The sequence below is a fragment of the Arachis hypogaea genome, chromosome 3, assembly GCF_003086295.3.
Source record: "Arachis hypogaea cultivar Tifrunner chromosome 3, arahy.Tifrunner.gnm2.J5K5, whole genome shotgun sequence".
NCBI lineage: Eukaryota > Viridiplantae > Streptophyta > Magnoliopsida > Fabales > Fabaceae > Arachis > Arachis hypogaea.
In genome coordinates, this window is record NC_092038.1 from 95,854,213 (window position 1) to 95,880,130 (window position 25,918).

General features: G+C 37.7%; 1 protein-coding gene across 1 annotated transcript; it reads left to right on the top strand.

Moving 5' to 3' along the window:
* The first annotated feature begins 4,025 nt into the window (after positions 1–4,025).
* On the top strand, positions 4,026–5,395 carry LOC140183525 (uncharacterized). The gene is made up of 6 exons (XM_072231974.1): positions 4,026–4,096; positions 4,193–4,391; positions 4,489–4,582; positions 4,690–4,760; positions 4,847–4,953; positions 5,302–5,395. Exons 1-6 carry the CDS (start codon positions 4,026–4,028, stop codon positions 5,393–5,395), a joined length of 636 nt encoding a protein of 211 aa, XP_072088075.1.
* Positions 5,396–25,918: the final 20,523 nt, after the last annotated feature.

A 25,918-nucleotide genomic window follows, 5' to 3' on the forward strand; every position in this document is an offset into this window, starting at 1 on the left:
GCATTACTTATGCATTTATCTTAATATATATTGCTTGCTATCCTTGTAGCATCATGCAAGAATTAGTGGTTTAATTCTCTGTAACCTCATTTCTCCAATTTTCATGCTTCATTGTCTTGGAGTTAGTTTGGGCTAATAATTTTCTCATGATTCTCACTATTCTTGCATGTGTTCATCATTATTGATATCGATGCCTGAGGTTACTCTTTTCATGATTGATACTTATGTATTTCCTTCACTCTTCCATCTAGTGCTAGTGATATGCCTCAAAGCCAAGGGGCGACTCAAAAAGCGCTCACTAAAGCGCAAGCCTCAAAGCCAAGTGCTAGTTCGCCACCTTTTAAGCGGTTGAAGACGACTAACCGCATTGACGAAGCGGAGAAGGAAGTTCCCGCAAATGACTCCACAAGATTTGCCAACCACTATTGTGAGCGGATGTTCTCCATTTTGGTTGATAGAAAGCACCTCCATGAGCACCTCTTAATTGTTCCAAGACACTTACTTTAATATGTAGTGCACCGTATTGAGATGCAGCATTGGAGATTCTTAAATCAGGACCGATCGAAGTTAACCTATCTTGGGTGGATGAGTTCTACGCCATTTATCACACACCTAAACTTCAATCAATTTATATGCGTTGGAAGCAAGTCCGATATCTGAAGCTACTTGATAAACCACTATTTTATGGTTTATCTTGTGCTAATTTGAGTGGTTTTTATCAATTCTTTACTCACTTATTCATATGATTTGCATGATTTTACAATTCCTTCCCAATTTTATCCTATGGTTGAAAACTTGCTTCCGAGACATCTAAATTATATATTTTTAATTCCCTTTTATACCATTCGATGTTGTGATCTGTGCGTTAAGTGTTTTTAGGCTTTATAGGGCAAAAATGGTTTAGAGGATGGAAAGGAAGCTTGACCGGCAAGGAGCGACGTGGACGCGCACCTGGCGTGCACGAGCACATTAGCGCATTCACCCTTCGACGCGCACGTGCACTTGGCGTGTACGCGCAACAGGCAAGGAGGACAATCGACGCGCGCGTGCACCTAGCGCGCACGCGTGATATGCACGATCTGCAGAAATTTCAAAACGCTGGGGGCGATTTTGGGCCAATTTTAGACCCAGTTTTTGGCCCAGAAACACAGACTAGAGCCAAGGAACAGCAGAGACTCAACACACATTCTCATTCTGCATAGTTTTAGTTTTAGTTTTGGAATTTTAGAGCGAATTCTACTTCCTCCTCTAGGTTTTTTTCACATTCATAGTTCTTAGAATTTTATTGCTTTTGCTTGGGATATTGAGAAGAATCTTCACCTCCGTGAAGTTTCATCTATTCTAGTTTGTTTTCTTTGTCCCTTACTTTTTCATATCCTTAATCCTTGTTCAGAGTTACAATTGGATTATTTTTAGAATTTATTAATGCAAAGAACCATTTTTACTTTTAATTAATTTTCAGTTATTTTTTATCATGTCTCACTTTTATTCCTCTCTTAATTCTATGAAAGTTATATTCATGATAATGGAGTACTTCCCTAACTTGATTGGGAGTTGATTAAGAGGAGAACCTTGAGTTGGAATACTCAAGTGTTAATCCTAATTGGGAGTTGTTGGCTGACTCTCTTGTCTCCGACTCTAGTCCTTTTTTAGGAAAGCATTAGGACGCAAGCGATAGGATTAGTTGGAGATTGCTTGACTTTCCCTTATTACATAAGGGATAACTAAGTAGAACGACAACCCTTTTATTATTACACTTGGGAAAATTCAACAAGGATAGAACTTCCAATTAATCTCCTCCCGGTCAAGACTTTTACTCGAATTATACAAATTCTCTCATTTATTTCTCTGTTTCTCAACTCAAAAATTTCTTAAAAAACCTCTGACCAATAAGTTGTACTCTTTTGTCAACTCATTGGGAGACGACCTGGGATTCCTACAAGATTCTTACTAATTAATGGAAGTTTTATAGTGGACGTTTTTAAAAACCTCCTGAACATTAACTATTTGTGACATTTTACAAAACTCCCAAAAATAAAAATCTCAGTATTTTAAAATTTTAAACAAACACTCAAAGTCCATAGTCACCAAAAACCACTTAAAGCCCATACTGAAGATGTAAACAGCGGCTAGCTTCGAGTGAGATGGATCAAAACCCTAAATTACAGCCGTCGCCGTCGTCGTGCCATCGCTACCACCACTACCGTCGCCACCGCTACAGCCATTCATCTCCTTGATGCAAACACCAATGCTACCACGTGCTTCGACAATCTCTTCTCCCGTTGTCTCTTCTGTCGATGCATCTCCTAAGATCGCGAGACGGTAACTTTCCAGCGGCGAAGAAAGCGACGAAAAGCAAAGCTTCTCCTCCAAAAACAAATTCTCTTCCCGCAATGCTTTTCCAAGTACGATTTCGTTAAGGTCCGTTTCGAAACCTCAATTTCAATATAGATATCAAAAATTTTCTTCATTGCATGAATGCACATAATCAATCATTTTGGAATCTATTTTCTGTTCAGTTTCAATTGGTTTATTTGCTTCTATAGTGCGAATATCGATTCCTTTGTATTTTATGCTTATAGGTGAATGTACGGTTGGGTGATAATGCGGATCACTACTATGTTCTGTCCAGATTTTTGCTCAGTAAGATGCTAACTATAACCAAGGTATGAAAATTCACTCTTCAATTGTTCATTTTGCTTATGAGTTACTTTAGATGGATAGGATTGAGATTGGATTGTGTTGAAAAGTGTGGTGCTTGCCCTTATAGACTGAGTTTAATGCTGCAATGTGGATTCGATTTGGTTAGTATCATTGTGTTGAAAATCCACTCTTCAACTTGGTTATATTTGAAGCTTGGGTAATCTGAGTTGACTTGAATTATTTAAACAAATTTATATATCTTCTGTTAATTAAAGAATTTTTGTTTCATTGTCAATTTGTGATCTAGTGATGGGTGACGAATGAAAACTTTATGTTCTTCAAGAGCTAATATTAATCTATCGTGAAAGGGTAAGACTGTTTAGCAAAGATGTTTCTACAGGTGTTCATGTGCAAATAATATATACAATGCATCAAATTTAAGAATATAAATCTTTTAGCTCAGTTACCAATAATTGAAAACTATATTTTAATGCACTGGTACTGGATTCCTAGTTATGGAACGATTCAAGCAAAATTCCTTTTCATGTTACCTTTCTTATTTTTAATTTCAAAACTACATATTTGAATAACACAATTTGGCAGGTTGTTCCAGTAGCTTCAATGTTAACTCCTAACCAGTTTGAAGCAGAACTACTAACATGATTCAGGTAATTATCCCACAATTAAGACTGCATGAAGCCTTTTGTTCCCCCCTGTTATATAGTTTCCTTTCCTTTGTTTTTTTTGTTTCAATGTCTACCACTCTATAATTGAAAATGTGTTCTTCCCAACAAATATGACTCCATAAGCAGCTGTCTCGGACTCTCGGCAATACTCGAATACTCACCATTCTTGTTTCTAGTTGGAGGAACTGATTTCTTCAGATAATCAATTAGGAACCTTGTAATTCTCATCTGGTGACTTATGAAAAAGGTCAATTAGCATATAAAAAAAGGTCCACATTTTTTGGTGATTTATGAAATGATAGTTACCTTTGTTAACCACTTAGTAATTAATTGGCTTTTTGAATGGGTCTGTATGGTATGTTTTCTGGTCAAACTCATTTTTCTTTGCATTGGACGGCCAAATTAATAAGGGGAAGAAGAAACTATTACATTATTACCGTATTCTTTTGTGGAAAAAATTAAAAGGTGCTTTTCACCTTACTTTAATTTATGTTATAGTTTCACGTGAATGAAGTAATGAATAAGTGTGGTTAAGGTCACTAACATATACACACTATACTAGTACTAGCATGTAAGAAATAATAAATATATGATTTTATTTGTAAGAATTAGGAAAAGAAAGAGAGACAGCAGGGGAGGGGTTACATCCTTTTCACATTTCACTACCTTTCAACTAACAAAAGGAAATGTAATGTAATGATATTGGTAAAGTTGCAAGCATTGGTTAGGGGCCACATTGTGAGAAAGCAAACCGCAGATATGCTAAGGCACATGCAAACATTGGTAAATCATTCTTCTTCAGAAGTTTAGTATCCCAGTCTAAGAATTTTAGTATATGGTTTCTTTTTGGATTTCATTTCAAGTTATAACTCTTTTTTCTGTCTTCGGTTTGGGTTTTTGAATGCAGTGGCTGTGAAGGAGCTCTATGATAAGATGCTTGAGTCTGTAAAAGTTAAACGATCAATGCCACCTAATGCTTGGTTATGGTCAATGATTGAAAATTGTAAACACCAACAAGATATAAGACTCCTATTCGACATTTTGGAGAACCTCCACATATTTGTTAGAGTTTACTCTTGTCCACTTTAACCCCTTTCTGTTGCAAATTCGATTATTCAATATTGTTATAGTATTGATTTTCAATCTGTTTTGCAAGCAGAGGCTATCAAATCTTCAAATTCATGAGGACTTTAATAGCAATCTCTGTCAAGAAGTTACTAAAGCATGTATTAAAGCAGGAGCCCTTGATTTTGGTATAGATGCGTGATATTTGCTTAAATTTTGTATGTTATACTCCATCTTCTTTTCAATTGGAGCTTATGACATGAAAATATTGAGGTTATTCGAAATGTATATGCAGCAAAGAGGACTTTATGGAAGCATAATGTCTATGGACTGAGCCCAACTGTTGCTGCTGCTAATCATTTACTGGTAACGTTAGCCTATCAATGTTCTAAAATTTTTTATTCTGTTTCTAATTTCTACTTTGGTAATTTAGTGTCATTTATTTACTACAGACGCATGCTAAGAATCACAATGATACTAAATTGCTGGTGGAAGTAATGAAACTTCTAAAGAAGAATGATTTACCATTGCAACAAGGTACACCAGATATTATTTTCAGGTTAAGGCGGCTTCTTATGCTGCTTCCATTGTCACTCGCGTGTTCTCAAGCATGGTCAACCAATGTATCATTTGAAAATAATTAAAGATTCTCATGATTTTTGTTTTCAATTCCATTTCTGGATCATATCTGCACCATTAATTGCTTCTGTAATTCTTTTGAATGACATAATTCTTTTTAAAAAGATATTTGTTCAAGCACTTTTATGTGCATGAGGATATAATAGTGGAATGAGATGCATAGCTTCACTGTTATTGAGAATTATTCATTTTCATTGTAATTCCTTTATGGTTGCTATGTATCAGCCTTTGTGCCATCATTTGACCTCCTTTGTCAACACATTTTCAGATCTGTTCGCTCCGAAACTTCTTCTTTGACCCAACTTTCTCTCCCTCCATATTTCTCCTTCGAGCTGCCGCTGATACTTCTTCTTCGCTATTAATATGTTGATATCTCTTCTCTATTAATAAATGTCATTTTATTTTGAAGAATTTCATTTGTCTCTTTACGTTTCTCTGTGTCTTTGTTATTTTTTTGGTATTTCTACTATGTTTTGGTGTTTTGCATAAAATAAGTCCATGCTCCAAGGCAGCTGAAACCTGAAATTTTGCCCTTTTCTGCTATGTGTTCCAGGAAGAAATTCAAGGCACATTAGGCAAGCAAGTTATAGATTACATCTGTGCTAATTGTTTAAGCTTTTGGTTAGAAATTCATTTGTTCTGTTATTCTTTTGTATACATAAAATCTTACATAGGTATGGACCATATATTTCACTGTGTCCATCAATCACACTTATCTTCATATTTATAATCCCTTGTGCCGTTGTGAAGCTAACACTCCATTTCTTTCAAAATGGAAAAAAGCCTGATAAAGTTATAGGTGCCGATGTTGCACGATTGAACCATATTTCCTTTGTGAAAAGCCATGCTAGTTGGTGAGAATCCTTTCCTTTATGACATTGTTTGATAACCCATCTAATGTGACAAGATTTTGTTGCTGTTAGTATATGATTGCCGATGCTTCTCTTCAGTTTGTATATAATTGTTAGTATATGATTGCTAATGTATATATGTGCTGCATTGTTCTATCTCAAAGTTAGCTAGATCGCAATAAATCTCTCTAACCAAATAATGGAAGGCAAAATTGCATTAAAGAATTTGCTTCAAGTTCAAGAATTTGCATTGAATTCCACTCATGATTCCTATTTTGTTAGTAATAATAATACTGTAAGTTTCTATATATCCATGTGATGTGATGTTATTGCATAATTAATAACAATTCTTGAATAATTTGTGCATCATCAGCTAGGATATACTCTTCTGAGTTTGAGCTTGAATCCTCAACAAAATCAAGATCAGTTCCATACCCAAGTAAGTAATAATATAAAGATGAATTTCATTTATTGGTGTTAAGTGGGATCAAGTCCATTTCTTAAGATCTAAATTATATATGATTGTAATTAAGTAGAGTTAAAAACCAAACCCTAAGGGACGGTGAACAGAACTTAAAAGTTCTAGTTCCATTCAATTTGATGTTACCAACATTACTACTACTATTCTGTATTTGACTGAGTCAATTAATTATTAATGAATTAATTTTAGGCTTGGCAACTTCGTATCTGTCAATATTTCTATCTGTGTATGGTGCAGCTGAATTTAAAATTAGAATAGCAGTAATTCCTTCATTTGAGTTAAGCTTCAAAGTCATTTTTGAAATTAATAGTGTATATTGAAATTATATCACCTTGTTAGTGAGTTAAACAAATCTCCCAAAGATACTACATTTTTCAGTGAGATAAACAAATCTTCAGCAACTACAATTTGAATTGTAAAGTAGAAAAAGAGTTTCTTACTCTTAAATTGTATCTTATTTGTATTAGATTGAGTTAAGTAGATATGTAGTTATTTGGATTGTTAATTTTCATGTCACAGGTCAAAGAAGTCATGAATAATGTTACAAAGAAAAAAAAATTCAAGTCTTTATTATATAAATAAATCAGCCATTATTTTTCGCAACAGCTTTATTTTTATTTTTTAACTTTAGAATCTCATAATAGAGTTATTGCTAATGTTGCTTCCTGGAAGCTGCTTAAATAGTGTTACTTTTATGCTTAAATTTAATGCTGTAGAATAATACCATATATGTTTGGAACTATTGACGTTGAGAATATTTTTTATATTTAGAATTATGTCTTATATTGAGGAATTGTGTTATAAAAGATTTAATTTTTAAATTTTAATATTAAAAATAAATTTTTAATTTGAGAATATATAAATGAAATAAGATTAATGAATGATTTAAATTAAAAATAAACAACTACAAGGTTTGTGGAGGTTTGAAAATCTCACAAAATAATTAATGTCTTAAATTGAAAAGTCAATTTGTGGAGGTTTTAAACTGCCACAAAAGTGATTTAAAATTGTCACAAAAGTTCAATATAAAACCCCCCACTAAACACACACAAAACCCCTACTGAATAGATTGTGGAGGTTTTTAAAAACCTCCATAAAAGACCTCGTGGCACCTCAAATTTTGGGGGTTTTAGAAACCTCCACAAACTATTTGGTGGGGGTTATAAACCTCCACAAATAAGAAAAAAAACTGTCACAAATAAACAAAAACCTTGTAGTGATTCATACTCCTAGTATTTTATTTCTAAAAATCGTGACAACCCTTTTCTAAATTGATACGCGAAATCTTCAATGGTTAAGAGCTATACTTGCTAAGCTGTTTTCTCTACAAACTCTTAAAGAGTGATTTTCCGTCACGTCCATTTTTGGCACCGTTGTCGGGGAGTTGCAACAGTATGCTAATTTATTGGTTGGAATTTATTTATTTGCATTTTCTTTTCTTTTATTTTATTACCATGAGCTGTATGCTTCTTTCATTGAATGACGTGTTCACTACCTGATCCGAGCCTACCCGTATTTGATCCTGAAATTGAAAGAACTATTTCACGTATAAGGCAAGCTCGACGTCGGTTAGTCCTATCTGAAAAGTCATTTAAGGAAGTAACAAGCTCCCTTTCTACTGATTTGGTCGATTTGAGCGCAGAGAACATGGCGGCTCCCAGGAGGATTACTCTCTAGAAAGCAGGAGCTCCGGACTTTACACTACCACTTTTCTAAGCGCATCATCTAAATCTGGGTGTAGATATTGAACTGAAGACTGCACTAATCAATCTACTGCCGAAGTTTCATGGCTTACCTGCTCAAGAGCCTCTCAAGCATCTCAAAGATTTTCAGACAGCCTGTTCTACTGTTAGGCGTAATAGTGCAACTGAGACTTCTATTATAGCTGCCTTCCCGTTTTCTCTTGAGGAAAAGGCGAGGGAGTGGTACTACACTTAACCTAAAGCAGTTGTTACTAACTGGGATACGCTTAGAAGAGAATTCTTAGAAAAATACTTTCCAGCTGAAGTTACTGATAGACTAAGGAAATAAATTTCAATGATTATTCAAGGCGAATCTGAGACTCTTTACGAGTATTGGGAGCTCTTTAATAATCTCCTAGACGCATGCCCCCACTACATGATTGAAAAGTTGGTATTGATTAGCTACTTCACACAGGGCATGAAGCCTCAGAACAAGACTACATTAGATGGTGCGAGCAATGGTTCTCTGAAAAAGTACAAGACCACAGATGAAGCATAGCAACTGATCGCCGACTTGGCTGAGTTTGCTCGAAATCACAAGCACAGGAACAACCATCCCAAGGTAGTGGCAGAGGTCTCCTCTAGCAGTGAGACTACCGCTCTCACACAGAGTCTATGTGAGATGACCAAATTACTGAAGCAGATACACCTGAATCAACAACAACCTCAGCCTCCCCCATCATAATAGAGTCATCAACTGGTTCCTCAAAGAATATGGGGAATATGTGCTAATTATAGTCATTACACTGACGAGTGTCCAAAGCTCCAACATGAGGACAACACCTTGGCAGCTACTCACAATTTCTATGATCGCCTGAATCAAGGATACTATCAACATAGCAGCAACTACAACCAAGGTGGAAACTACAATCAAAGTTGGCAGGACAAATCCAACCAGGGTTGGAGAGATAATTTCAACCAAGGATGGAGGGACAACTACAACAGATGAGGTAGAGACAACAATAGAAATCAGAGGTGGAACAACAACAACAACAGATAGCAGAACCAAAACCAGCCTTACAGAACACCTCACCAAAGGCAGTCCCAAGCACCTCAGAGTAACCAACAGTAGACCCCTCAGATTACTTACCCCCTTTCCTTTTCTAATGACGAGTTGCTACACTCTATTGATCAAAGACAGAAGACCATGGAGAAAAACCTTACTTCTACCTTAAACGGTCTGAATTCTATTTTACAGCTCTCGTCTCACAGATTGGATCAATGAACAACTCCAACAACCAGCCTTCAAGCTCCTGTAGAATTCCTTCTCAACCTTTACCCAATCCCAAGGGAGGCATCAATGCCATCACTTTGAGGTCCGGAACCATACTACAAGAGAGGAATCCTGAGCGGCCAAGCCCACAAGAACACACCTCAGTTGAGGACATGGTTAAAGTGGAGGATGTTGAAGAGGAAGATGAAGTATGAGACATAGTTGCAGAAAAAGCAACTCAACCAGAGAATGGCGCACCAGAAAAAGCTAAAGCTCCCAGAGATGCCATCCCTATCCCATTTCCACACCTTGCACGGAAGCCCAAAAAGCAGATGGAACTTGAACCAAAAATGGTAGAAATCTTCAAAAAGGTTGAGGTAACTGTTCCCCTTTTTGATGTTTATACAATGCTTCTGAAGGATTTATGCATACATAAGGATAAAATTAATGAATTAGAAACTATTCCTTTAGGTAGTTCTATATCTGCTTTAATGGGGGATATACCGGAAAAAATGTAGTGACCCAGGTCCATGCATGGTTAACTGTACCATTGGAAGTGTAATATTTTCTGACTGCATGTGTGATTTAGGAGCGTGCATGAGTATTATTCCTTTGTCTATATATGATGCTTTGAGGCTCCCTCCCTTAAAAAGGTTGATAGCTCATTTTGTGTTAGCAGATAAAAGCATTATTACAGTGGTTGGAATTGCTGAGGACGTGTTGGTGAGCATTAAAGGGCTCACATTTCCCATTGACTTCTATATCTTGAAGATGCCCCAAAATGACTCAGGAAGACCGTCATCCATCTTGCTCGGAAGACCATTCCTGAAGACCTCAAAGTTCAAGTTGGATGCATTCTCAGGAACTTATTCTTTTGAGATAGACAGCCGAGAAGTGTGCTTCAATCTGAATGAGGCTATGAAGCATCCTCCGGAAGACCACTCCATCTTTCAGTGCAACGTTATTGATGAGACTGTAGCTGCAGTTCACCAGGAGGAAGTAGAGGAAGGGCACATGGAGCAAGGTCTAAGTGTGGGGAAACCATCTGAACACAATGAGGACATCTTGCCATCATTACTGGCTCCAGAAGATCCAGTGCCCAGTCCAGAACAGAAATTAGAGCTAAAACCCCTTACGCCCCACCTCAAGTATGCTTACCTTGAGGATAATTAGAAGCTCCCAGTTATCATTACAAGGGATCTCACTTCCCAACAAGAGGAGCAACTGCTTAGTGTGCTGAGAAGACACAAAGAAGAGGGAGCAAGGCCTGTCTGTCAACCCCAAAGAAGACTAAATCCCACCATCTTAGAGGTTGTCAAGAAGGAAGTGACTAGACTATTGGAGGCAGACATCATCTACCCCATTTCAGATAGCGAATGGGTCAGCCCAGTACAAGTGGTGCCCAGGAAGTCTTGAGTCACTACAGTAAAGAATGAGCAAGGAGAGCTCATAACAACTAGAGTGCAGAATTCCTGGAAAGTGTGCATTGACTACAGGCGCCTCAACCAGGCCACTCGTAAGGATCACTATCCCCTTTTATTCATTGATCAAATGCTAGATCGCCTGTCAGGTAAATCGCATTACTGCTTTCTATATGGTTACACAAGCTATTTTCAGATTTATATAGCTCCTAAAGATCAAGAAAATACTACTTTTACATGTCCCTTTGGAACATATGCTTATAAGAGGATGCCTTTTGGCTTGTGCAATGCACCAGCTACTTACCAAAGGTGCATGATGAGTCTTTTCTCTGATCGTATTGAGAGCTGTATGGAAGTCTTCATGGATGATTTTAAAGTATACGGTGATTCTTTTAGCCTTTGCTTGGATAGTTTATCTAGAGTATTAGACAGGTGTGTTAGCTCAAACCTTGTTTTGAATTTTGAAAAATGTCATTTTATAATTAAACAAGGTATTGTTCTAGGACATGTTATCTCCAATACTGGTATTTCTATGGATCCAGCAAAGGTAGATGTTATTTCTCGTTTACTGATGAGCGGATAATTTATACGGTTTTTGGCATTGTTTTTAGGTAGTTTTTAGTAGGATCTAGCTACTTTTAGGGATGTTTTCATTAGTTTTTATGCTAAATTCACATTTCTAGACTTTACTATGAGTTTGTGTGTTTTTTTGTGATTTCAGGTATTTTCTAGCTAAGATTGAGGGACCTGAGCAAAACCCTGATAAGAAGGCTGACAAAGGACTGCTGATACTGTTAGATTCTGACCTCCCTGCACTCGAAATAGATTTTCTGGAGCTACAGAACTTCTAATGGTGCGCTCTCAATGGCATTGGAAAGTAGACATCCAGAGCTTTCCAGGAATATATAACAGTCCATACTTTATTCGAGATTAGACGACGCAAACTGGCGCTTAACGCCAGTTCTATGCTGCATTCTGGAGTCAAATGCCAGAAACACGTCACGAACCAGAGTTGAACGCCAAAAATACGTTACAACTTGGTGTTCAACTCCAAAAGAAGCCTCTGCATGTGTAAAGCTCACGCTCAGCCCAAGCACACACCAAGTGGGCCTCGGAAGTGGATTTCTGCATCAATTACTTACTTCTGTAAACCCTAGTAGCTAGTCTAGTATAAATAGGACATTTTACTATTGTATTAGACGTCTTTTGACAGTATAGTCTCTTGACCATTCAGTCTTTTGATCATTCATGGGGGCTGGCCATTCGGCCATGCCTGGACCTTCATCACTTATGTATTTTCAATGTGGAGTTTCTACACACCATAGATTAAGGGTGTGGAGCTCTACTGTACCTCAAGTTAATGCAATTACTACTATTTTCTATTCAATTTAGCTTATTCTTGTTCTAAGATATTCATTGCACTTTAAAAGGCTTTAAAAGCGCTCGTTTAAACCCAAAACCGATACCCTTGAAAGTGATGTGGCATTTAAAGCAAAAACGCTTTGGGTTTTAAAAACATTAAAGAGCGCGAGATTCGCCCGAAGAAGGAGCAAAGACCAGGATGCTTGAACATGACTTTCTCAAATGGGTCAAGGTTTAAAAAACACGACCTCAGGGGGAAGATTGAAGATCAAGCAGGAGCACTGTTCATACCTGATGAGCGGATAATTTATACGCTTTTTGGCATTATTTTTACATAGTTTTTAGTATGATTTAGTTAGTTTTTAGTATATTTTTATTAGTTTTTAATCAAAATTCACATTTCTGGACTTTACTTTGACTTTGTGTGTTTTTCTGTGATTTCAGGTATTTTCTGGCTAAAATTGAGGGACCTGAGCAAAAATCTGATTTAGAGGCTGAAAAAGGACTGCTGATGCTGTTTGATTCTGACCTCCCTGCATTCGAAATGGATTTTTTCAAGCTACAGAGGCCCATATTGCGCGCTCACCACTGCGTTGGAAAGTAGGCATTCTAGGCTTTCCAGCAATATATAATAGTCCATACTTTGTCCGAGTTTTGATGATGCAAACTGGCGTTTAAACGCCAACTTCCTGCCCTATTCTGGCGTTAAACGCCAGAAACAGGATAAAAGCTAGAGTTAAACGCCCAAACTGGCATAAAAGCTGGCGGTTAACTCCAAGGAAAGTCTCTACACATGAAATCTTCAATGCTCAGCTCAAGCACACACCAAGTGGGCCCGGAAGTGGATTTCTGCATCATTTACTTAGTTCTATAACCCTAGTAACTAGTTTAGTATAAATAGAACTTTTTACTATTGTACTAGGGGTCTTTTTCCCTATTTTCGATTTCATATGCTATTTAGGGAGGCTGGCCATTCGGCCATGCCTAAAGCTTGTTCTTATGTATTTTCAACGGTGGAGTTTCTACACACCATAGATTAAGGTGTGGAGCTCTGCTGTTCCTCGAGTATTAATGCAAAGTACTATTGTTCTTCTATTCAAGTCATGCTTATTCTTATTCTAAGATATTCATTCTCACACAAGAACATGATGAATGTGATGATTATGTGACACTCATCACCATTCTCACTTATGAATTTGTGATTGACAACCACTTCCGTTCTACATGAAGACAAGCTTGAATGTATATCTCTTGGGTTTTTTATCAACGATTCTCATTGACTCCCCTCTGACAATGGGGGCATCTGAATCCGAGATTAAAGTCTTCGTGGTATAGGCTAGAATCCATTGGCAGCATTCCTGAGATCTAGAAAGTCTAAACCTTGTCTGTGGTATTCCGAGTAGGATCTGGGAAGGGATGACTGTGACGAGCTTCAAACTCGCGACTGTAGGTCATGGTGACAGACGCAAAAGGATAGTAAATCCTATTCCTACACGATCGAGAACCAACAGTTGATTAGCCATACGATATCTGTGCAAGGTATTTTTCATCCGAGACGATAAATCCGACAGTTGATTAGCCGTACAGAAACCATAGAGGACTGTAACGACCCAGCTTCTAGCATGTCTAGATCATACTAGAAATTGAATGTTACCAACTTGTTTTTCCTTTTCTGTATTATTAATTAATAAATATAAGCCTGTACGTTGTTAAAACACCGCAAATTTTACAAGTAAATCTTTTTTAAAACAAGAATAATTTAAAGTCGCATACCCTCCATATGGATAATTAAACATTCACATACATAAAACAAAAGACAACAGAATATGGAGTAACACACTATAATATACATCATGTTACAGAAGTGGCTCAGTTATATAAGCATATAGCTATAGTACAGCACCCCTAAGTCAGTGACTCATATAGTATGTACATATATGTACATAAGACGCCCCAGGGCCTGGCCTGACCAAAAGCTCCTAAGCTGGCACCCAGGCTAGCCTAACTCTATGATATGCCTATTCCCTCTAATCATGCTAACAAAAGTGAGGGAGACACTCTAATGTACTGAAGTTAAACTAGGCGTCTCAAAAAAATCTCGTCAATCCTGGTCCAGAGTACCTCACGGAAAACCACCGGGCAAATGGTGATGCTCGCCTGCTGGCGCCTCGCCTGGCTCATCGTCATCACTGTCAGAGGAGATAACTATGAAGTTAGGATCTTCCTCTGGATCTTCTTCTTCCTCGTCCTCTTCTTCTGCCGGAGTGATAGCAGAGGAACCACTGCTGGCCACAGGAACCATAAAAAGATAGCTACCAAACAAAATACAGTCGGGAGAAGGAGGTGGCACCTCCATGATCTGATCATACTCATGTCCCTGCTGCTCATCAAAGACAGGAGGCTCGATCGGCTCAGGTAAAGGATCAAGCTCGGGTGGCAATACAAGAACACCCCACTCATCAAGGACAAAAGGTGCAGAAGGTGACTCATGGATAGGCTGGGCAGGTATAGGCTCATCAGGTAGAGGAGGTTCAGGTGGAGGAGGATAGTCAGGTGGAGGTGGCATCTGCTCCTCAGGATGAGGTATCCCAGGTCCGCCGGGGTGTAACCAAGATAAAGGAAAATCATAGGGTGCATCAGGATTAAAGTATGCTGTCCTAATAGGGTACTGGAAAGGTCTACCACGAACTACATAATTACGGATACGAGGTACCGCACAGTAGATGTAATACTCGCCGCGCACCGGGTCCTCGTGGATGTACGGTGGATCAATCTCGTAGAATTGGACTCCTGTGTCCATCTGTAGAGGTGTAAGGGGTAAGAACTGGGGAGTTCTTAGTAAGGTCGGGGTTTACAGTTAAGTTTATTTATAATGTCCGTGGTCATAGAAGTATAAATAAATGTAGAGTAATATGTACATAACAGCAACATAAACTAACACATGAACAAGAGAGAAAATAGAATGTAAATACACATTCACACATTAATATGCAATCACACAGTTATGCTCAAACAAACAAGGAATAGAACAAGAACACAAGAAGATAAGCAATAAATAATGCACAAACAAGTATGATGCATGTCTGTCCCTACTGCAGGTGATGAGCTCATTTGTCGGTTTCGACCCACACCCGACGCAATCCAACCCTCCAAGTCAGATAGGGCCTTCCCAGAACTTAATCCCAGATTAAGTACCGCATACCCTCTACCAAGTGCTCTTGACTTGCAAGGCTGGTATTTGCTCAGGTCTCAATATACCACAGGTATGCGAGTCAGGCCTCTACCAATCATTCAGCTTGCAGGGCTGGTACTACTCTACCGCAGCCTGTCTGGGAAGCAACATCACAATACGGGCGTCCCCGCACAACATTCACAAGCATTGCCCGAAGGCTCATAATTCACATATAACCATACTTTCCATCACTTAGCAATCATCATAAATCAAGCATTACAACATCACAGAAAGCTCATTTTGCAATTCTCTGTTTACTTTGTAAGGTCGGGTACACAGCTATATCACTTTTAACTCCTTTTCTTTTTAACATAAACACATGTTTCAAAATATTGTTTCTTTACTCAAATACCTCTATATCTTCTCTTATACCTCTTCTTAGGTGTTTAGTAAAGGAAATTAGAGAATTCTGGACTCAAAACTGCCTTCCTGGGGCTTTAAGGAAAAACTGTCTTTTTATCAATATTTTATTATTATTAATTAAATAAAATTATTATTAAAATAATATTATTAATAAAATAATATATTATTAAAATAATAATATTTTATTTAACTTTCAAAAATTGAATTTTGACCCCCGAACTTCTTGGACATTGCACTATGACCCCTATAACTTTTAATAATTGCACTTTAGCCCCTCAACTTTTGATTAATTAATTTTCAACCCCAAACTTTTTAATAATTGCATTTTGACCCCAAAACTCCATGAATACACGTTTTCATGTTCTTCCAAAAACCAAAAACATTTTTCCAAAAGTTCATCAGATTTCTGCTTGATTTTCAGCTAGTTTTTCAATCTTTTCGGAAACCGATTTGAACCCGATTTTTATCAAACCAAAGAGAAACTTTTCAGCCATTAAATGCACATAAAATAAGCATAAAAAGTCATGATTTTCATGGCTGGAATGTCACGTTTTTCAGCAGCACAACAGCCACTTCAAAACCATCATAAACATGATTTTCAAGCATTAAACAACAAGATTTCATGATCAAACCATCACACAAACACCCAAAATCAAACCTCAAGCAACAAGATCTGATTTAACACTTCAAGAACACAGCCAATCATTGATTAATTTACCAAACCTTACCTCCTTTGCTGCTATCCAAGATTGCACCAAAAACAAGCTTCCAGAAGCACTTTTACGCCTATTTTAACATCAACAACAACTTTAGAATCTTATGAACCATGAAGGCTGAAGCTTCATGATGATGAAAAGAAGGTTTTCCTCACCTTAAGGTAACTAGAAATCACGTTTTCTTGGAGCTTCTGGTGATTGAGTAAGAGATCCTAAGAGAAAACATGAAGAAAACATCATTAGCTTAAGGAACCACCATGGCCGAACCTTCAAGGAGGAGGAGCAGCCTTCATACCTTGATTTACTTCATGAAAAGTGACATAGAAATGAAGAGGAGGAAGAGGTGAACACTTTGGTAAGATTAGATTTTTGATAGGGGTTCCGGTTTGAGAAAGAACGGAGAAAGAAGCTCAGGTGTTCATGGAAGTTTCATGGTTTTCTTTCATGGTGTTCTAAGCTTTTCCAAGAACAAAAATGATAGCCAAGCTGTCCAAGGGAGGCCATGGCTTTTGGATGATGATTATCCAAAAGTTACTTGTCAAAATATCTCAGAAAAGGATAATTACTAAAGCTAGATGTATTAGAACTTAAGTAATTACACTGCTAATGGATAAACATTAAGTTACTTAGTGTAAATGACACTAGTAACTGGATAATCATAAGAATAAAATATATATGATGAAGCATTAGCAGTGCTAAGTTCATCTAAGAATGCCGGTGTTATCCGTTACCGGTAGATTTCTAGCTCAGTTATTATATTACTAAACATAGATCAACATTAATCACAGTAGAGAAGATAATAATATAATATTCAGAATAAAATAATAATATATGAATATTATATTAAAATATTTTTTCTCTCGAAATTCGTGACCGGCTCGTCACAGAGACTAACCACAGAAATCAGAATTTTGAAATTCGGGCCCGAAGTGGCTCAAAAACGCAACTCTTTGCGACGTGCCTTCTTAGATTAGGAGAGGTGTCCTGTGCAATCAAGCTGCTGACTCAGCAGCTTGATGACGCAGCACCTGTGCAGTGGAGGTGCTTATATGCATAGAAATTCCTAAAAATTCTGTAAAAAATCCATTTGATCCCGAAAAAGCACCGTTTCTTCGGGGCTAGGCCGTTACATTCTACCCTCCTAAAAGAAAATTTTGTCCTCAAAATTTCAATTACCTGAAAAGAGAAACGGGTAGTCTGTTCTCATCTTGTCTTCCAGCTCCCATGTGTACTCTTCAGTCCCAGTTTATCCCCATGCTACCTTAACCAATGATACTGTCTTGCCTCTAAGCTGTTTGTCACTTCGTTCCACAATCCTGATTGGTAGGGTTTGATATGTCAAGTCGGCTCGCAGCTGTACTGTCTCTGGTTGTAAAACATGGCTTTCATCGGGATTATACTTTTTGAGTTGTGAAACATGAAAAACATCATGAAGGTTTGACAAATAAGGAGGGAGAGCTACTTGGTATGCTACTGGACCGACTCTTTTAAGAATTTGAAAAGGACCTAAGTATCGTGGATTCAATTTCTTAGTCCTAAGAGCTCTACCTATTCCAGTCATAGGTGTCACTCTTAAGAAAATATGGTCACCTTCGTTAAATTCTAAGGGCCTACGCCTAATATCTGCATAGCTCTTTTGTCGACTTTGGGCAGTTTGAATCTTCTCTCGAATGTGCTTAATCCGTTCGGTAGTTTCTTGTACCAAGTCTGGCCCCAAAATCCTGCCTTCCTCCTTGTTATACCAGCATAATGGTGATTGACACTTTCTTCCGTAGAGGGCCTCAATATGGTGCCATTCCGATACTCTGTTAATAACTGTTGTTGTAGGCAAACTCAATCAATGGCAAGTATTTGTCCCAGTTACCCTGTTGGTCCATCACGCAAGATCTTAACATATCTTCCAAGGTACGAATTGTTCGTTCTGTCTGTCCATCAGTCTGTGGGTGATATGCTGTACTTAAGTGCAACTTCGTTCCAAAACCTTTCTGTAGAGCTCCCCAAAATCTAGAAGTAAACCTTGGATCTCTGTCTGACACAATTGATGAAGGTATTCCATGCAATCGTATTATCTCCTGAATGTATAACCGGGCGAGTTTCTCCAAGCTGTGACCAATTTGAATTGGTAGAAAATGCGCTGATTTTGTCAATCGATCTACAATTTCCCAAATTGCATCATGCCCGGCAGAGGTTCTTTGTAACCCAGTAACAAAATCCATCATAATCTCTTCCTATTTCCATTGCGGTATCTCCAATGGTTGCAGGGTTCCAGGTGGTTTTTGATGTTCCACCTTAATCTTCTGGCAAGTGAAACACTTTGAAACATACATTGCTACATCTTTCTTCATTCCCGGCCAACAGAACATATTCTTCAGGTCTTGGTAAATTTTAGTCGTTCCAGGATGGATAGAAAATCTACTTTCATGAGCTTCGGTCAGAATGTTCTTTCTCAAGTCCTCCTGAGCAGGTACACAAACTCTGTTCCTATATCTCTATATTCCCTCTTTATCTTGGCGTACCTCTTCCGGCTGATATGCCTTCATCCGTGTTAACAATGCCAGCATTCTTGAATTCTGGTCTTGAGCTTGCTGAATAGCTATCTTAAAGTCAGATGTTAATTGTAGTTGCGCCATAACAATTCCTCTTGATGTCTCTCTCATTCCTAATTTTAAGTTTTCAAAGGCTGAGATCATTTCTTCTTCCTTGATCATCATCCAGGATATGCCCAAACTCTTCTGACTCAAAGCATCTGCGACTACATTTGCCTTCCCAGGATGATAGCTCAACTTAAAATCATAATCTTTTAAGAATTCCATCCATCGCCTCTGCCTTATATTAAGGTCTTTCTGATCAAAGATATACTTCAAACTTTTATGATCAGAGAAAACTTCAAATTGGGCTCCGTACAGATAGTGCCTCCAAATCTTAAGTGCAAAGACCACTGCTGCTAATTCCAAATCATGTGTCGGATAGTTCCTTTCGTGAGGTCTTAGTTGTCTCGAAGCATAAGCTACCACATTCCTATGCTGCATCAATACACATCCAAGTCCCTTAAAAGAAGCATCACAACACACCTCAAAAGGTTCCTGTGAGTCTGGTAACACCAAAATTGGCGCCGTCTCAACCTTTCCTTTAAAGTTTCAAAGCTTTCTTCACACTTCTCTGTCCACTCAAACGGAACTTCCTTCCTAGTAAGGCGAGCCAAAGGTAAAGCTATCTGTGAAAAACCCTTGATAAACCGCCGATAGTATCCTGCTAACCCCAAGAAACTACGAACTTCTGTAACTGCCTTGGGTTGCTTCCATTGTACTACGGCCTCAATCTTTAAAGGATCTACAGTTATACCATCTCGTGTGATCACATGTCCCAAGAATGCCACTTCTGTCGCCCAAAACTCATATTTCGACAATTTCGCATATAGCTTCCGTGCTCTTAATATTTGCAACACAATCCTCAAATGCTCTCCATGTTCTTCTTCTGTCTTGGAATAGATGAGGATATCATCTATAAAGACTACCACAAACTGATCTAGATACGGACGAAAAATGCGATTCATATAATCCATGAATACAGCAGGAGCATTAGTCAGTCCAAAGGACATAACCGTATACTCATAGTGACCGTACCTAGTTCGAAAGGCAGTCTTAGGTATATCTGATTCCTTCACCCGAATTTGATGGTAACCTAACCACAAATCAATCTTCGAGAATACTGTCGCACCTCTCAGCTGGTCCATCAGATCATCTATCCTTGGGAGTGGATACTTGTTCTTGATTGTGATCTTGTTCAATTGCCGATAATCCACACATATCCTCATCCCACCATCCTTCTTTTTTACTAGTAACACTAGAGCTCCCCATGGTGATACACTCGGACGAATAAACTACTTCCCCAGCAATTCATCCAACTGCTTCTTTAACTCTGCTAGTTCCAACAGTGACATCGATACGGTGCTATAGAAATTGGTCCGGCTCCAGAAACCAGATCAATACTAAACTCTATCTCTCTCTGAGGTGGAAACTCAGGTATATCATCCGGAAAAACATCAGGAAACTCCTTCACCACTCTAATTTGCTCCAAGTCTTGTTCATTAGTTTCTCAGCTAGCCGATAGTAGAACGTAACCCTCTAACCCACTATTACTAGAAATAACTCTTAGGGAATTCAAATAGAAAGTACAAGACTCAACTGGTTCAGTGTGCATTTCAGATGATGGAAATATAGCAATTTGTTTAAAACAATCAAGGAAAACATGATGCTTAGACAACCAATCTAGACCTAAGATAATATTTAAACCACACAAAGGCAAACAAACCAGGTCATGTATAAAAGTCCTAGCCTCAATAACAAAAGGCACCTGTTGACATACTTGCTAGTCAAGGCATTTTGAGATGTGGGTGTACGAACAATTAGATTATAATCTAACATAGTGAAATCTAATCCCAACTCATGCGCAACAGTCTTGGAAATAAATGAATGTGATGCACCAGAGTCATACAGTACAGTTAAGAGTCGAGATTTGACATAACACTGACCTTGGATTAAGGAGTCTGATTTCATTGCGTCATCAGCAGTCATAGCAAACACACGTCCTTGCTGTCACGGCCTATCTATTCCTTGTACTGGTGATGAGCGGATAATTTATACGCTTTTTGGTATTGTTTTTAGGTAGATTTTAGTAAGTTCAAGCTACTTTTAGGGATGTTTTCATTAGTTTTTATGTTAAATTCACATTTCTGGACTTTACTATGAGTTTGCGTGTTTTTCTGTGATTTCAGGTAATTTCTGGTTGAAATTGAGGGACTTGAGCAAAACTCTGAAAAAGGCTGACAAAAGGACTGCTGATGCTGTTGGAATCTGACCTCCCTGCACTCGAAATGGATTTTCTGGAGCTACAGAACTCCAATTGAGGCGCTCTCAATGGCGTTGGAAAGTAAACATCCAGAGCTTTCCAGCAATATATAATAGTTCATACTTTATTTGGAAATTGACGACGTAACTAGGCGTTGAACGCCGAGTACATGCTGCTGTCTGGAGTTAAACGCCAGAAAAACGTCATGATCCGGAGTTGAATGCCCAAAACACGTTATAACTTGGAGTTCAACTCCAAGAAAAGCCTCAGCTCGTTGATAGATCAAGCTCAGCCCAAACATACACCATGTGGGCCCCGGAAGTGGATTTATACATCAATTACTTACTCATCTAAACCCAAGTAGCTAGTCTAGTATAAATAGGATAAGTTACTATTGTATTAGACATCTTTTGACAGTTTAATCTTTTGACTTTGTAGTCTTTGATCATTCGGTCTCTTGATCACGGAGAGGGCTGGCCATTCGGCCATGCCTGAACCTTTCACTTATGTATTTTCAACACTGGAGTTTCTGCACACCATAGATTAAGGGTGTGGAGCTCTACTGTACCTCAAGTTTCAATACAATTATTATTACTTTCTATTCAATTCTCTTCTATCCTTATTCCAAGATATACGTTATACTTAACTTTGATGAATGTGATGATCCGTGACACTCATCATCATTCTCACTTATGAACGCGCGTGACTGACAACCACTTCCGTTCTACTTTAGGCCGGACGCATATCTCTTAGATTCCCCAACAGAATCTTCGTGGTATAAGTTAGATAGATGGAGGCATTCATGAGGATCTGGAAAGTCTAAACCTTGTCTATGGTATTCCGAGTAGGATTCTGTGATTGAATGACTGTGACGAGCTTCAAACTCCTGAAGGCTGGGCGTGATGACAAGCGCAAAAGAATCAAGGGATTCTATTCCAACCTGATTGAGAACCGACAGATGATTAGCCGTGCTATGACAGAGCATAGGAACGTTTTCACTGAGAGGATGGGATGTAGCCATTGACAACGGTGATGCCCTACATACAGCTTGCCATGGAAAGGAGTAGGAAGGATTGGAGGAATGTAATAAGAAAATAGAGATACGAGAGGAGCACAGCATCTTCACCCACTTATCTGAAATTCCCACTATTGTTTTACATAAGTATTTCTATCCCTTTTTATTTTCTATTTATTCTTAATTTTCGAACTCATCATAAACAAATTTAATCTTCCTAACTGAGATTTACAAGGTGACCATAGCTTGCTTCATACCAACAATCTCTGTGGGATCGACCCTTACTCACGTAAGGTATTACTTGGATGACCCAGTACACTTGCTGGTTAAGTTGAACGGAGTTGTGAGCTTCTCTAACAGTGCCTGGAACTCTTTTATCACAATTTCGTCCACCAAGTTTTTGGCGCCGTTGCCGGGGATTGTTCGAGTATGGACAACTGACGGTTCATCTTGTTGCTCAAATTAGGTAATTTTCTTTTCAAAAATCTTTTTCAAAAATTTTCTTTTTCGTTTTTCCAAAAATATTTTCAAAAAAAAATTAATTAAAATACAAAAAAAATTAGAAAATCATAAAAATAAAAAATATTTTGTGTTTCTTGTTTGAGTCTTGTGTTAATTTTTAAGTTTGGTGTCAATTGCATGCTTCAAAAATTTTTCTTGCATTTTTCGAAAATTCCATGCATTCATAGTGTTCTTCATGATCTTCAAGTTGTTCTTGGTAAATCTTCTTGTTTGATCTTGATGTTTTCTTGTTTTGTGTTGTTTGTTGTTTTTCATGTGCATTTTTCGTTTGTTAGAGTCCATGCATTAAAGATTTCTAAGTTTGGTGTCTTGCATGTTTTCTTTGCATCAAAAAATTTTTCAAAAATATGTTCTTGATGTTCATCATGATCTTCAAAGTGTTCTTGGTGTTCATCTTGACATTCATAGTGTTCTTGCATGCATCTTGTGTTTTGATCCAAAATTTTCATGTTTTGGGTCATTTTTGTGTTTTTCTTTAAAAATTCAAAAATCAAAAAAATATCTCTTCCTTATTTCCCTCCAAATTTTCGAAATTTTGGGTTGACTTGGTCAAAAAATTTTAAAATTAGTTGTTTCTTACAAGTCAAGTCAAATTTTCATTTTTAAAAATCTTATCTTTTCAAAATCTTTTTCAAAAAATTATATCTTTTCCATTCTTTTCTCCTTTTTCGAAAATTTCAAAAATCTTTTTCAAAATATTTTCAAAATCTTTTTCTTATCTTTATATCATATTTTCGAAAACTCACTAATAATTAATGTGATTGATTCAAAAATTTGAAGTTTGTTACTTTCTTGTTAAGAAAGGTTCAATCTTTAAGTTCTAGAATCTTATCTTGTAGTTTCTTGTTAGTGAAGTAATTAATTTTAAATTTTAAAAATTAAATCTTTTTCAACCATATCTTTTTATCATATCTTATCTTATCTTTTTATCATATCTTTTTCAAAATTTTATCTTTTTCAAAAATTTGATTTCAAAATATCTTATCTAACTTCTTATCTTCTTATCTTTTTCAAATTTGATTTTAATATCTTTTTCAATCAACTAACTAAATTTTTGTTTGTTTCCTATCTTTTTCAAAACCAACCAACTACCTTTTCCCTCTCTAATTTTTGAAAATATCTCATCTCTTTTTCAAAAATTCTTTTATTTTAAATTTTAATTTTAATCTTATCTTATTTCTAATTTTCGAAAATTACTAACCCCTTTTTCAAAATTGTTTTCGAAATTCTCCCTCTCTTTTCTTATTCTATTTATTTATTTAATTACTAACACTTCTCTTCACCTCTCTTCACCTAAATATCCGAACCCCCTCTTCTACTTTCTTCCCCCCTTTCTTCTTCTACTAACATAAAGGAATCTCTATACTGTGACATAGAGGATTCCTCTTTCTTTTCTTGTTTTCTTCTCTTTCATATGAGCAGGAACAAGAAAAAAGGCACTCTTGTTGAAATTGATCCAGAACCTGAAAGGACTCTGAAGAGAAAATTAAGAGAAGCTAAGTTACAAAATCTAAAGGTAACCTTTTAGAAATAGTAGAGGACGTGTTAGTAAAGGTTGAAGGCCTTTACATCCCTGCTGATTTCATAATCTTAGACACTAGGAAGGAAGAGGATGAATGCATCATCGTTGGAAGACCTTTCCTAGCTATAGCAGGAGCTGTGATAAATGTCACCAGAGGAGAATTAGTCCTTCAATTGAATGAGGACTACCTTGTGTTTAAGACACATGGCCATCCCTCTGTGACAAAAGAGAGTAAGCATGAAGAGCTTCTCTCAATTCAGAGTCAAGAAGAGCCCCCTACAGTCAAACTCTAAGTTTGGTGTTGGGAGGCCACAACCAAACTCTAAGTTTGGTGTTAAGATCCCATATCCAAACTCTAAGTTTGGTGTTGGGACTATACAACATTGACCTGATCACCTTGTGGCTCCATGAGAGCCACTGTCAAGCTATTGACATTAAAGAAGCGCTTGTTGGGAGGCAACCCAATTTTATTTATCTAATTTTTATTTTATTGTTATTTTGTGTTTTATTAGGTACATGATCATGAGGAGTCACGAAAAATATAAAAATTAAAAACAGAATCAAAAACAGTAGAAGAAAAAATTCACACCCTGGAGGACGCACAGGCTGGCGTTCAACGACAGTAAGATGCATCTGGCCGGCGTTCAATGCCAGAACAGAGCATCATTCTGGCGCTGAATGCCAGAAACAAGCAACATTCTGGCGCAGAACGCCAGGAATGTGCCTAGAGAGGAAAAGCTGGCGCTGAACGCCAGTAACAAGCATGAAGCTGGTGTTCAATGCCAGAAACATGCTTTACATGGGCGTTGAACGCCCAGAATGTGCACCACACGGCGTTTAAACGCCAGAATGGTGTGCAAAGGCAATTTACATGCCTATTTGGTGCAAGGATGGAATTCCTTGACACCTCAGGATCTGTGGACCCCACAGGATCCCCACCTACTATATTCCCACCTTACCTCCTAATCATATTTTTGTGATTACTCTTCCCCATGTCACACTTCCCAACACTCTTCACCAATCACCTCAATTCCTCTTCCCAATCACCCCCTTCACCAACTCACATCCATCCACTCTTCCCCATAAACCCCACCTACCTTCAAATATTCAAAACTATTTTCCCACCCATTCCCACCCTAAATGGCCGAATACACACTCCCCCCTCCCTATATATACCCTTCCATTCTACTTCATTTTCACACAACACAACCCCCTCCTCTTCACCTTGGCCGAACCTACCTCTCTCCCTCTCCTCCATATTCTCTTCTTCTTCTTCTTCTCTTCTTTCTTCTGTTGCTCGAGGACGAGCAATATTTTAAGTTTGGTGTGGTCAAAGCACAATCTTTTTTGTTTTCCATTACCATCAATGGAACCTAAGGCCGGAGAATCCTCTAGAAAAGGAAAAGGAAAGACAAAAGCTTCCACCTCTGAGCCATGGGAGATGGAAAGATTCATCTCCAAGAGCCATCAAGACCATTTCTATGATGTTGTGGCAAAGAAGAAGGTGATCCCTGAGGTCCCTTTCAAGCTCAAGAAAAAAGAGTATCCGGAGATCCGACATGAGATCCGAATGAGAGGTTGGGAAGTCATAACCAAC

What these genes read in the sequence shown, in the direction of transcription:
- LOC140183525 (XM_072231974.1), top strand. Translation starts at nt 4,026, where the DNA reads ATGATATTGGTAAAGTTGCAAGCATTGGTTAGGGGCCACATTGTGAGA. An exon ending in CAAACCGCAGATATGCTAAG is followed by an intron (nt 4,097 to 4,192) that starts GCACATGCAAAC and finishes TTTCATTTCAAG; the next exon opens with TTATAACTCTTTTTTCTGTC. An exon ending in AGCAGGAGCCCTTGATTTTG is followed by an intron (nt 4,583 to 4,689) that starts GTATAGATGCGT and finishes ATGTATATGCAG; the next exon opens with CAAAGAGGACTTTATGGAAG.